Source organism: Phytophthora infestans, genomic scaffold, assembly GCF_000142945.1.
Source record: "Phytophthora infestans T30-4 supercont1.16 genomic scaffold, whole genome shotgun sequence".
NCBI classification, from domain to species: domain Eukaryota; phylum Oomycota; class Peronosporomycetes; order Peronosporales; family Peronosporaceae; genus Phytophthora; species Phytophthora infestans.
The window spans coordinates 318,911-330,594 of NW_003303743.1; the positions used below are offsets into that span (position 1 = coordinate 318,911).

Below are 11,684 nucleotides of genomic sequence, written 5' to 3' on the forward strand. Positions count from 1 at the left end.
TCAGCATTCCCCAAATTTTGTTTGACATTGAGGCATTTATTTAGGTACGAGTTAGAGACATTTTCCCGAAGTCTTCTCTGTTTGATTGTGTGGCTCAAATCGCAGACCGCAATTCGCGCAGAACTTGTTAGACGTGTTGTCTTACGGCAATGGAGGACCCTGATTGGGAGAAGCTGGAACAAACTGCTCGCGATATTCGAGACAACACTGTCAACCCCCGCTCAAGAACTACCTATCAGAAATCTTAGTGCCGCTTTCTCGCATGGTTGGTCCGGAACAAGTCGCCCCTGGTGCCCCCTGTATTGTGTAAGCTCTCGCCAACACCAGCACGCTCACTACCCAGCAGCTGAGGTCTCGTATTAAGGGGCTGATCACCCAGGACCGGCACCTCATGCCGCTTGAATTTGCAGCTCTCACAGCAAAAGACTTCGTCACCTGGCTCGTAACACTTGAGCGAAAGGATGGTGGAGTACTGAGCTACTCTGCTCTTAATACCCACAGAGCCAGTCTATTTACTCTTTCGCGACTACGGGTACACTATGAGCAAGCCATTAGAGTCGGAGCTTACGAACTACTTCAAGGGGGCTCAAGCACAAGCTTGCAAAGGATGCTGGTAACGGGGAGAGCGCAATCAAGACGGGGAAGGACCCGCTAATGCTCGACCTTTATTCTTTTTTATGCGATAAGATGCTGGCTCACGAAAATAAGGAGATGATTTTTGCTCATGCGTACATGGTGATTGCCTGGAATTTGATGCGCCGTTCGTCTAATGCATTTGGCATTCGTCATTCACACATGGAGTGGAGGGGCGATGCTCTACAGATTTACTTCGCTCATATGGGGAACGATCAAGGTGGCGATCGCCCTCGTGATCAGGGGTTAATGGTAAAATCGGTGAAGTTAATATTGTGAAAATATCACCTGTAGACCAGTTAATATGAAAAATATCACCTAATATTTTCTTCTGAGACAATATGATATTATTAAATATCAACTTAATATTAGTTAATACGATATTATATTTTTCAAAGATTGCGTAATCGGGCTAAATTTACCAATCAGATGTCGCTAACGCTCAACTAGCTGAAGTATTACTAATCAACGGACAATTGTGGGAGACGGCAAGGTTGGCGTCGTGTGTTGGCACTGCTGAGCGCATTAATCTAGCGCCACAGGCAGCAGGTTTATTAGACGCACGATGTGGACGAGGAGATCGGTAGAGAACAAGAACAAATGTCTTGATTTCGCTCTATCAACGTTAAACAGCTGCAAGCGTTTGCAGTTTTCCATCTCGATCGCCTTTGTCTGTGTCACAGTGAAATACTAGAGCAAATACTTGTCAGTCTTAAGGCCTACTGCTTTTCTAGAACCTGATCGAAAAAGTTATTTGGCTTCGCTCGTAAGGTGGCAAGAAACGTACTTAAGTGGGAAAATATCATAAAATATCAAGTAGTATCTAATATTTTTCAGCTCTTCGAGTTAATATTAGAATATTATGTTAACTTGTGCAAAAATGAGTTACTATTAATATTTAATATCAAAAATAGTACTATTACTATCAAAAATATCATATGATATTTGGTTACCATTAGCCCCTGCTCGTGATCCCCGACATGTATATGCCAACCCACTGTGTGAGATGCTATCCTGCTACTGTGAGATGCTACTTGCTACGGTCTGCCAGTGTCCAGTGCCAGACGTCATTGCCACAGCCCAAGACACTGGCAATACCAGTACTACCGATCCAACCTACAATCCTACGCGTGTCTATGCATGTACTGCATCCCGGCGTACCGGTCTGCAACGCGCTCACGTGCGAGCGGCGTGCGGAAGATACCAAGGACTGTATGAAGGACGACATTGGTGGCGGTGAGCAACTGCAACTGCGTTGCAGGTGATGGTGAGCTACTTAGCTTTCTATAGACTATCTTAGACTGAGTATGTGCTAATCTAACTTTGCAGAACATGGAGGTTCAGGTGCTAGCAGCTCTCACTCTCACAACTGCTTTTGCTGTGCTGCGTGCACAACGAGTGAGAGGCAGCAAGCACTAGAACTCCGTGGTCCTGTCGTGGTACTTTGCCCGGCACTCACGTGTCTTACATTCTATTCCTACTTGCTCTACACCTACTGCCCTACAAGTCTGTGCTTATGGGACCTACTTTACGTAGTGATAGAAGGTCGGAGAGCCCGGTGACGCGCCATGCGTCATCTCACACTGCAGCCAGGTATCTGCCCTATTGTTGCTCTCGGACTCTATTGGGCAGCTACGAATTTTGACGAAAGTGATCTCCTTTCCCCTGGAAACAACCAGTACGAGAGATTCCGCAAGTGCTGGATCCGGTTATTAGATCAAGACGATGTGTCAGCCGAATTACAGCGCCAGGGCCTGGATTCCACCGAGCTAGGTACTCACTCAATGCGGAAGGGCGCAGCAACATTCTGCTCGTCGGGCTCAACAGCATGCCCATCGTCGACGGCAGTTCATTTGCGTGCTGGTTGGTCACTTGGTGGGGTACAGAATACTTATTTGAGATACGAGGCTGCTGGTGACATGCATGTTGGTCGAACTGTAGCTGGTTTGCCTACCGAGAGCTACCGATTTTCAGCTTTAGCGCCGCACTTCGAAACACGTGACGATTGTGTTAAAAATGGTGTGCGATTGATGTTTCCAGGTTTGCCAAACCGCCTCCAGTTTATTGCAGAGTATTGCTTGGCTTCTCTAGTTTATCATTTAGCCTTTCTGAAGGCAACACTATCGCCGAAGCACCACATCTTTGAGATTCCAATTTTCCAGGACGAGCGCCGGCTTTCGAATCTATTTTCACGAGTTAGAACAGGGGATGGTTGTACTGAATCACGCATACGCCCCACCGGTGTTCCTCCTCATGTATCGATACTCTGTGAAATGAAGTGGCTGAAGGATGCATTAGTTGACTCACTGACCAAAATCGAAGCAACCCGAGTCGACACGGTCCACGATATTATTTCCGAGCTGGAAAAGAGAGCTATTGGTGCGGGCACCGTGACGTATGACGGTCTTCACGCTGCAATCAAAACGTGCCTCCAGGATGCGGGTGTGAACAGCTTGGTACGTCAGTTGACTGGTTCTCAACCGCAGGGCACAACGGAAACCGAAGTCGTAGTCGACGGCAATGAGCAGCAGCCGTGTTTCTTTTGGGGTGGAAAGTTTCGCCGTGTTCCTGCTGATTTTATTGTTCCCGACTGCTCCGTACGTCATATATGGGTGCTTTGAATGTGCGGAAATAAGGCCAAGAATGTGCCACCACTTCGTGTTCTTGATGGCCGAGATATGCCTTGTAGAAAAATGCTAAAAACGGCTTAGTCAGCTACGTTATCGCATGCTCAAGATCGAAAACGATGCAGCATCTAAAAACCTACTCCGAGCCTCCCCATCTATTGATGACGCGATGAAAGTGTTAGCCGACTGTGCTGGCAGGGTTGCGGTCGATGCGACGACCGAGAACTCCCGGAAACGACGCCGCGGGCAGCTAGGTTGGGCAACGGTAGGAAAGCTCGTGAGAAAGAAAGCCAACACAACAGCTAGTTAGCGAGACTAGTTAAAGACGAAAACCACAAGCCATTCAGTCATCGGTGGCGAGCAGGTGTACAAACCAGGGAACCCGAAAATGCAATACTTAAATTAATACATCGATGTGAACTGAGAAAATTAATAATTTAATTATTTGCACAACTTCGCAAGTCACGATTGTAGTTCAGAAACATTATCATCTCGAGCCTGGCTGGAGACATTCGCTTCCGTAGATCAGACAGCACCAGCTTAGCGAGAGAGAAGAAGCGCTCACACTCGTTGGACGTTGGCGGGATGTACGCGACGTCGACGTAGCGCAATTGCGTTTCTTGAACGCCGCTCTCACAATAGAACGCTCTCGGCGGCTCTTGAAGACGACCGTTCGAGATCAGGCGACCTAAATTCAGCGCAGGCTAATTTTTCCGCGACGTTCAGCGCACCCCCACGCTGTAACTTGACTAGACCTTACTCAAAATTGGGGTTGTTCCCGTTGTGGACAGCCATAAATTAATAATTAAATTAAAAAATTAGGATTATTTTTTACGCATATTATTTTTTCGGGTTCCCTGGTACAAACTACCTTCGCGGCATGTGACACTCACATCGCTGTGTCAGCATACCACCGCCTCGTCGCCTTTGCCAGTCAGGCTTCACAGACACACGTCGTTGTCACAGCTCACGACCTCATGCCTTCGCCATTCTAAGCAGCATAAGCAGCATAACCTCCTTCCCGCTCCCTAGGTGGTGCACCCACAGCTCTACTGCGCAGTGCAAAATTGTCTTCAGGCCTGTAGTGACATTAAGCTCGGTGTGAGTTAGAGCATACCTGCTTGGAGGGATGATGACCACGCCTTCCACCTTTGTTTCATTGTCTGCCACCCTCGCCCGGAAGTCCGCCCTGAGCACAGCGCTTGGCTTCTCGGTCAGCTTTCCCGAATGTCACCAACCTATCAAGCAAAATCTCATCAACCTATCAAATGTAATGCAAAAATCACGTGTCTGACCTTTGTCTAACAAAGAATCATTTGCCTTCAACAGTAAAATACCTGTTTCTTAAAAAAAACTCATGCTTGGAACGAATGCTCGACAACTGGCACCAGCCACGACTGCAGAAATCTGCCAGATCGCTGAGGTGCTGGTGGATCCCCAGCTTCAGAACCGCTCGGTAAGAATCACGGGGAAACTGGAGACTTACGATGCACAGCGTAAAGTGGCGCGAGTCTCGTTCCAGGATGTCTCGATGACGGTGGAGACGCATCGACTGGCGCTCGAGAACTTGCGGTTGCAACTTGGCTCCATGTACCAGTTCCTGGGTGAGACCTACGCATGCAAGCAGGTACTTACTTGACGGCAAAACATGACGGTGGCTATGCTATTGTGCTGATAATTATGGGTGTGTGTGTTTTCTTTTTTGGCAGGGTGGACCCGTGGAGGTTCGATTGGTGGCTCGAGTGGCTCGCAACGTTGACAGCTTAGATATTGACCTGTTCATTGAGACGCTGGCAATGCGACGGCAGTTTCTGGCATCTCGGGGATAACTCAAGTCAATCTCAGTAATAAACAGACAGCTTGCATGTCATCGCGCAGTTCAAACTTAGCTGCATACCTAGACCATCTCTATTGCTCTACAGCAGATCGTCGTCGGATTCGGCCTCTTCGTCAAAATTGTCATCGTCGAAGTTCTCGTAGATGGAGCGACTTGGAAGAGGCGCCACCGCCTCTTTCGCCATTTCTGGCTCAGCTGATGTTGCCGTACTTGCCGAGCTACACGTCGTCGCATCTCCTTCATCCACCTTCGCATCCGTTGCACCAGCATTTTCAGCCTTTCCTGTCCCAATGACCTCTGCCAACTCGGGCGGGTCGTACTTGTGCAGCATCTGGCGCCATCTGCGCACCATCCCATCGAAAACCTTCTTGCCGATACGCCTGGTCTTGTCAGGAGTCATCGGGTGTTTGCCTGGTCGTCGCTGGTGCCTCGGCACTTGCGCACAGTAGTGGTCATAGCCGATCGTATTTTTACCATAGTCGATCTGCTTTTGGCGCTGCGCCAATCGATGGGGATCCGTCTCCTTTTCGTCTGCCAAAGTCTTCACTATGGGACCTTTCCCGTCAGAATTGTCCCTGCCACTCACGTCTTTGCCATTGTGAGAGCGGTCCCGATCTCCTTGCCGCATACGCTTGTGGTTTGGCTGCTTATAGCTGTGATTGCTCGCACGGTTGCCTCGCGCGGTTGCGTCTTCTTCGTCTAGTGCCTCAGCCCCTCGCTTCATGGCAAGTGACCCACTGTATTTTTGGCGGGAAGCCGATTTATGGCTGGTGCCACCTACTTGTTACATTTGCTACAAAATGAAACACAATCATAGCAGCAGCTTGGAGTGCCTGCTTGCTTAAGAAGCTACGTACCTGCTTAGGGCTAGCAGCTCGCTTGCTAATACATGCATCGTGTTTATTTGGTCGGTGAAAGATTTGGTCAAGATCAATGCAACTCGTTGCTTTCTCAGGCATTGATATCGTAAACTCCTGGCACTTAAACGTTGGTGTGTTTGCTTGCAATATCGTCGAGGGAAGCAAGCGCTAAAGTGAGGAGATTACAGCGATATAAGTTAGTCGTAATCGTCCTCCTTGGACCACTTGGCGCCTCCTGATCCCTTAGCGCCGGATCCCTTGTCGTCAGCACGACTGGGTCCCCCCTTGGCGCCGCTTTTGGCGTCGTCCTCGTCGTCGCTGTTATAGTAAGACTTCTTTGCCTGCGCTCTGTCCTCTGGAATGTATTTGTACTCGGGCCTTGTTGTGCATGTATTAGATACGTCTCCTACACAGTAGAAGCTGTCGGAGACCGTGGCGTAGGGCTGACCCACCATGTCGCTGATCAGTTCGTCGTCCAGTGGAGGCATGGCATAGATGGCCTCCCACGTGTTCACACTCGACGGAATGCAGAAACCAAAGTTAAAGTCGTAGCTCTTAACGATCTCGTCGCGGAAATAGTGGCGCTCGATCATGCGCAGGTTATGCACCTCGTGTGGGCCAACAGAGAACTCGAGCTCCGTGGCGATCGCCGGCAGTCGTAGCACGTCCTCAGAGAATTCGTAGCGAATGGTGCGGTACGCGCCCTCTCCGCGCGCATGCGAGATATCCATCTTAGGTACAGCCTTGCCTGGTCGGTCCTTACCGATTTCGAAAATCTTGCGCTTGGACTCGAAGTCCGAAATGGAGAAGTGCAAGAACTCAATGCCATATTTGTTGGCACTCAGCGGACACAGGAAGGCTACACAAGCAGGGTAACGATAATGCGATACAGTTAGCACGAATACAGACAGCACTCTTCGGTAGAACAGTGAGCCACATACCCTCCGTGGGTGCTTCGAGCTCGAGGACATCGTCAGGAGTGTATCTTTGGCGGGACATGCTCTCTCGGTCTCCACTATTGCGTCTCGGCGTGCGAAAGGCGAGTGGCTAGCGTGGTAAACTTGCTTCAGCTACTAAGCTGGGGACCTCGGCCGAGCAAACTGAGCGGTTGGTTATGCGTCTCCTCATGCTCGGCCCGATCTTTTTCCAGCATGGTGTGCACCACTCAAATGGAAACTGAAGCAATTGAACTTGTGTCACACTAATCTACAGGAGCGAAGCAAGCATTAAGATGTGCTGCGAGCATGCATCTCACCACGTACATGTACTACACAAATGAACAATAATAGGGCATCATCGCGTGGGCAGGCCTGACTTGACATGAGCTGTAGAGGAGAGACTGACAGCGTAAACGTACTGCGCGCAAGGCTGTTATTCAAGTTTCTCTACTCTATACCTACTGTCACGTGAACAACACATCGAGCCACAGCCATTACCAACTGCCAAGGAATCCGTGACGGATGGCTGTCAGGTGGCTGCAGCGCGCAGATTTGAAAAGGGCGCGTGATGTTGTCACCGAGACTTTCAAACATGTATGGGTGGTGCCTACAATGGCAAGTCTACCTCGTGCTAAAGGAGCTTCTTAGCCCATCCTGACCACTCGAACGATAGTAGCCAGCCATTTTGTGTCCAGTTGAAGCAGAACTTTCCTCTATGTCGGACACAGACGATGAATTTTGTCATGAAGTGTGTGAGTGTGCAAGTTGCACTACACCAGCTACATGCAATCTTGGGTAGGACACGCTTCACGCCGAGAGCTTTGTTAAAAAGCTCTGTTTGCATTACCACAAGGGCTCACCACGAAGCTCGATGCGCGCAACCACACGAAATACTCCAACCCTTCAAATTATGTATTTCGCTGCTCGATTTAATACCTTAGCTGGGTCAAAAATAAGCCCTTAAATTCGTATGTCGAAAGACCACAAGCTGCTCGATGATTCGTCCATTATAAATTTCTTAAGCACTTTCTATTGGCCAAAACGTTCATTTTCACAGGGGGCCGTTGCGTCCGGGCCATTTTCACCGAAGACTCCGAGAAAAGCGAGCCTCGCGCTGCATCGCCACAGACCATCAAGCAGACAGACGGACGGACGCAGGGCCCGACAGGCATGCAGCGCTTCTAAACCGGCGCATTCCTTTCTCTCATCTCCGCTGATTGTCTTTCGCCCAAGAAGAAGAGAGAGGGGGAAAGCTCTCCCCCGCGTTTCCCGCCGTTGGATGGCAGACATCGCTATGACTGGAGAAGCTGGCGCCAATCGCACATTTCGCTCCATCTTCGGCGACCAAAGGCAGCAACCTGAAGACGTACTGAAGCTGGAGCACAGCGACGGAAGTGCATCTGTCGCTGGTGGCTTAGGTGCTGGCGCTGCTGTCCTGGCCATGGACGACGACGACGACGACGACGCCATGTGGAGTGATGAAGTGCCACTGGATGGCGATGCAACCGCAAAGGACAACAATGACATGCCTGGGCTACAATTTGCGGTGAGGATTCGTGTTGTGGAGCAACATTTCGCCTTGCATTGACTTAATTGTATTTTTGACGGTGTTCTTTTTTGCAGCAACGCAAGTCGATGGAAGAATGGGCGGACGACGACGATGAGGAGGAGAACTGGAAAGAGGCATTGCAAGATCGCGTTAACCAGCTGGAACTCGCGTTCCAGCACAACGATGACTCCACCGCAGCCGACTCTCGTCGTCGATTCGAGCAACAGCAGCAACAATTGCAGCAAAGCTCAGCCTCCGAGCCGCAACGTGCTGACTTCAGTCGGTCGCTTCCAGTACCTTCTTGCCTCACTGCTCCAAATATTGACTCGGAGCGATCTCGTCATGCCAACCGCCACAAGATGCAGCGCACATCTTCATCTCATGCATGTATTAATGGAGAAAAAGCAAACACGTCCAGTCGGCCAAACCACCTCTGGAACTTTCAGCGTAAAGTTGTTGGGGGAACTTCAGCCATTCCGACCGTTCAAGACTCCCGCTCGCGGTCACACTCCATAGATTTCGTAGCCCGCAACATCCAGACAGTTGAGCACCATCGCAACCGCTCAGGCTTATTGAGTGGATCAACTCATAAGACGGAGTCGCCTCGACATTCGCTGTCCCGGAAGAATTCGATGGATACTAGTCGCAGCAGCCTCAGCCGAAGTAATAGTAGTAGTCTCCGCGCCAACAAGATAGTTGCACCAACATCATCCGGTGAGGTAGCGGTATTTAACCTGAGCGACACAGAGGCCATTCGCCGATTCGTGCTGGACGACGTCAAGACCGTAAGTCGCCTCTCTCTCTCTGTATGTGAATGTTGGTACAAACTATTGTTAACAGCTTCTACTTGCGATTCAGATGTCTATGGAGCGGCTTGTGGGCGACGCTCAGCGATTACATTTGCTAGAAGATTTCTATCAGAATCACCAAGGATCAGGCCCCGCGCTGTCCGTCACTACCGTAAGCACAGCCTCCGTGGCTCCACCGTCGCCTGCCTCCTCCACTTCGCCCATGTCCACATCCTGACCGCACTCCGGTTTATGCTATTTCTTTGCCTTGCATTGCTGCTCGGATGCAATATTTAATTAATGAAGCAACATATTTGTGCTTTGGATTGATGATAATGATTGAATTTCGCTGCAAGTCATGTGACCGACCACGAAATGAAAGGCAGGCCAGACCCAGAAACATCGTGACAAGAAACCTCAACTTGCTCTACATAGAAGTATTTCTGAAGTACAGTAGTACAAAATCTACAACTTAAGTATTTCCTTTTTCTATAATCCGCAGCAAGGAGGTACAATATCTTACGGTCATCTACTGGTGTTCCCCCAGACAATAATGTACAGTGTACAGTGTTTGCTTCCCTCATTCTTCTTTGACAGCCTGTAACTCTGTCCATTCCTCGCAATCTTCGCGAGGCGATACATGCCGCAAAACCTCTAAAGTAAGTTCGTACGTCGCGAAAGTTGTGCTGGCTGCGACAACGGACTTCAGTAGACTAGGCACGGTGCCCTTATACAGTCCGCGAATACCTTCACGTTGCAACACGTCGACAAAGCACGACCAGCTTGACGAGTACATTGGGATAACTCCGTACGTTGTGCAGCGCGGCACGTGACGCATCTGCATACGCTTCTTCACTGTATCCAGCGGATACACCGCCAGCTTTGACACCAAACCAGCCACAGCACCGCTTCCAGCATACGAGAGCACTGTCGTCAGCGGCATCCATGCGCCTGTTCTACCTTCCTCCTGCTTGTTGCGATGCTTCTTCGCTATCTCACTTAACGCTGCATAGATACTAAAGCTCAGTCCCATGTACGGTACGATCTGGAAGACGGTAGCGCCCAGTCCACTGTAAAAGCCGCGAACTCCTTGTGTTGTCCAGGTGTGGACCACCAAGCTGCGCATCGTCGGAAACCGCTTGGGCATTCCTTGACTGGCAAACGCTGTTCGGAAGAGATCCAACGGGTACGTGACGATGGTTGCAGTGGCACCTGCGGTTGCGCCATTCAAAGCAGCGACCACCGATGCTGGAATACCCAGCGCATTACTGCTCCCACTTTGTTCCCAGCAGCGGGTTAACTCGCGGTAGCTGGCAAACTGGAGCGCCGAGTAGCCCACCCAGAGCCCCGAGGCCGCTAGATTTCCACGCCAGAAGCTACGCAGTCCTTCTTCCGCATAAATGCTACGAACGGCCTGAAGCAAGCCCGCGTATTTGGCTTCGATATGTCCGCTGGGAGCAGTCTGCACCTGAAAGCGAATCTTGAGGAGGTCCAGCGGCGCAGCAACCAGTCGCGTCGCTCCTGGTGCAAAATCACCATTCAAAGATGTTAAGAAATGTATCAGACCGCCAGAAATGGTCACAAGTTGACGCACCTCCAGACACGGCGCCAGCGAGCGCCGCCTCAGTGGTCGAGGCGCCGCGCTTGTCGTCTGTCTTGCCCATTATTGCGAAGTTAATCGACCTACACTTTTCTAGACTCGAGTTATTTCGCTCGCAGCTATTTTGATTTTGATCATTTCACGTTTTAAAATACCGTACAGTACTGCACCCCGTTTTCGCGCCCTTGGGCCTTTGATAAACTTCCGGATGTGATGATCCTGAATCCAAATAAACTATTGCTTGTATGCAAGAGTCTGATTTATTTGCAAATCCTATAGGATTCACCCCTGCGAAACGGGGTGCAGTACTGTAATGTTAAATGCTTGCTACATTCAAGCGACATTGTGTGCCTCTCATTGTTTCCTGAAGACCAATTGGTGCACTCCACTCAATACAGTAGTCAATTTAAAGCAGGAAGCATGACGTCCACCACCACCACGACCAAGCTTAGCAACACGAAGGCCACCGAGCCACCGCGCGGCCGCCCCGTGAGCGGGCGTGTGTGGAAGAAGGTGCAGAAGACGCGCTTTTCGGCGCAGGGCTTGAAGGGCACCAAGGTGTTGAGCACAACGTGGGAGGAGAAAATGCTCAAGCGCGCTAAGCTTAAAGAGCTGAAGGAGCTGCAGGCGGAGATTAAGGCACGACGACAAGCAGAGAAGGATGCCAAGCGCCAGGCGCGTGAGGATAAGGAAAAGCGTCGGAAGGAGAATGAGCTGAAGTCAGCTGCTGTGCAAGTCATTTCACGCACGCACAGACTCAAGACCATGAGCAAGAAGCAGCTGCGCAACATTAAGAAGACCATTGTCAACAAGCAGGGCGTGGTCGAGTACGTGCCTGTCTACTCCAAGTAG

At 50.2% G+C, this 11,684-nt stretch overlaps 7 protein-coding genes across 7 annotated transcripts; 4 read left to right on the top strand and 3 right to left on the bottom strand.

The window, feature by feature from the left end:
* Window positions 1-2,663: 2,663 nt before the first annotated feature.
* On the top strand, window positions 2,664-3,102 carry PITG_08682 (uncharacterized protein; the record flags this gene model as incomplete). Its single annotated transcript, XM_002902720.1, has 2 exons — window positions 2,664-3,058; window positions 3,099-3,102. The coding sequence occupies 2 exons, from the start codon at window positions 2,664-2,666 to the stop codon at window positions 3,100-3,102; spliced, it is 399 nt and encodes a 132-aa protein (XP_002902766.1).
* Window positions 3,103-4,588: 1,486 nt separating this feature from the next.
* On the top strand, window positions 4,589-5,130 carry PITG_08683 (uncharacterized protein; the record flags this gene model as incomplete). The annotated part of the gene is made up of 2 exons (XM_002902721.1): window positions 4,589-4,887; window positions 4,970-5,130. The coding sequence occupies 2 exons, from the start codon at window positions 4,618-4,620 to the stop codon at window positions 5,087-5,089; spliced, it is 390 nt and encodes a 129-aa protein (XP_002902767.1).
* Window positions 5,131-5,176: 46 nt separating this feature from the next.
* Window positions 5,177-5,725, bottom strand: PITG_08684 (uncharacterized protein; the record flags this gene model as incomplete). The annotated part of the gene is made up of 1 exon (XM_002902722.1): window positions 5,177-5,725. One exon carries the CDS (start codon window positions 5,723-5,725, stop codon window positions 5,177-5,179), a length of 549 nt encoding a protein of 182 aa, XP_002902768.1.
* A 429-nt stretch (window positions 5,726-6,154) lies between these two features.
* On the bottom strand, window positions 6,155-7,074 carry PITG_08685 (uncharacterized protein; the record flags this gene model as incomplete). Its single annotated transcript, XM_002902723.1, has 2 exons — window positions 6,155-6,816; window positions 6,899-7,074. 2 exons carry the CDS (start codon window positions 6,954-6,956, stop codon window positions 6,155-6,157), a joined length of 720 nt encoding a protein of 239 aa, XP_002902769.1.
* A 913-nt stretch (window positions 7,075-7,987) lies between these two features.
* Window positions 7,988-9,470, top strand: PITG_08686 (uncharacterized protein; the record flags this gene model as incomplete). The annotated part of the gene is made up of 3 exons (XM_002902724.1): window positions 7,988-8,441; window positions 8,519-9,229; window positions 9,303-9,470. 3 exons carry the CDS (start codon window positions 8,175-8,177, stop codon window positions 9,468-9,470), a joined length of 1,146 nt encoding a protein of 381 aa, XP_002902770.1.
* Window positions 9,471-9,812: 342 nt separating this feature from the next.
* On the bottom strand, window positions 9,813-10,896 carry PITG_08687 (Mitochondrial Carrier (MC) Family; the record flags this gene model as incomplete). Its single annotated transcript, XM_002902725.1, has 2 exons — window positions 9,813-10,753; window positions 10,827-10,896. The coding sequence occupies 2 exons, from the start codon at window positions 10,894-10,896 to the stop codon at window positions 9,813-9,815; spliced, it is 1,011 nt and encodes a 336-aa protein (XP_002902771.1).
* Window positions 10,897-11,252: 356 nt separating this feature from the next.
* Window positions 11,253-11,684, top strand: PITG_08688 (uncharacterized protein; the record flags this gene model as incomplete). The annotated part of the gene is made up of 1 exon (XM_002902726.1): window positions 11,253-11,684. The coding sequence occupies one exon, from the start codon at window positions 11,253-11,255 to the stop codon at window positions 11,682-11,684; it is 432 nt and encodes a 143-aa protein (XP_002902772.1).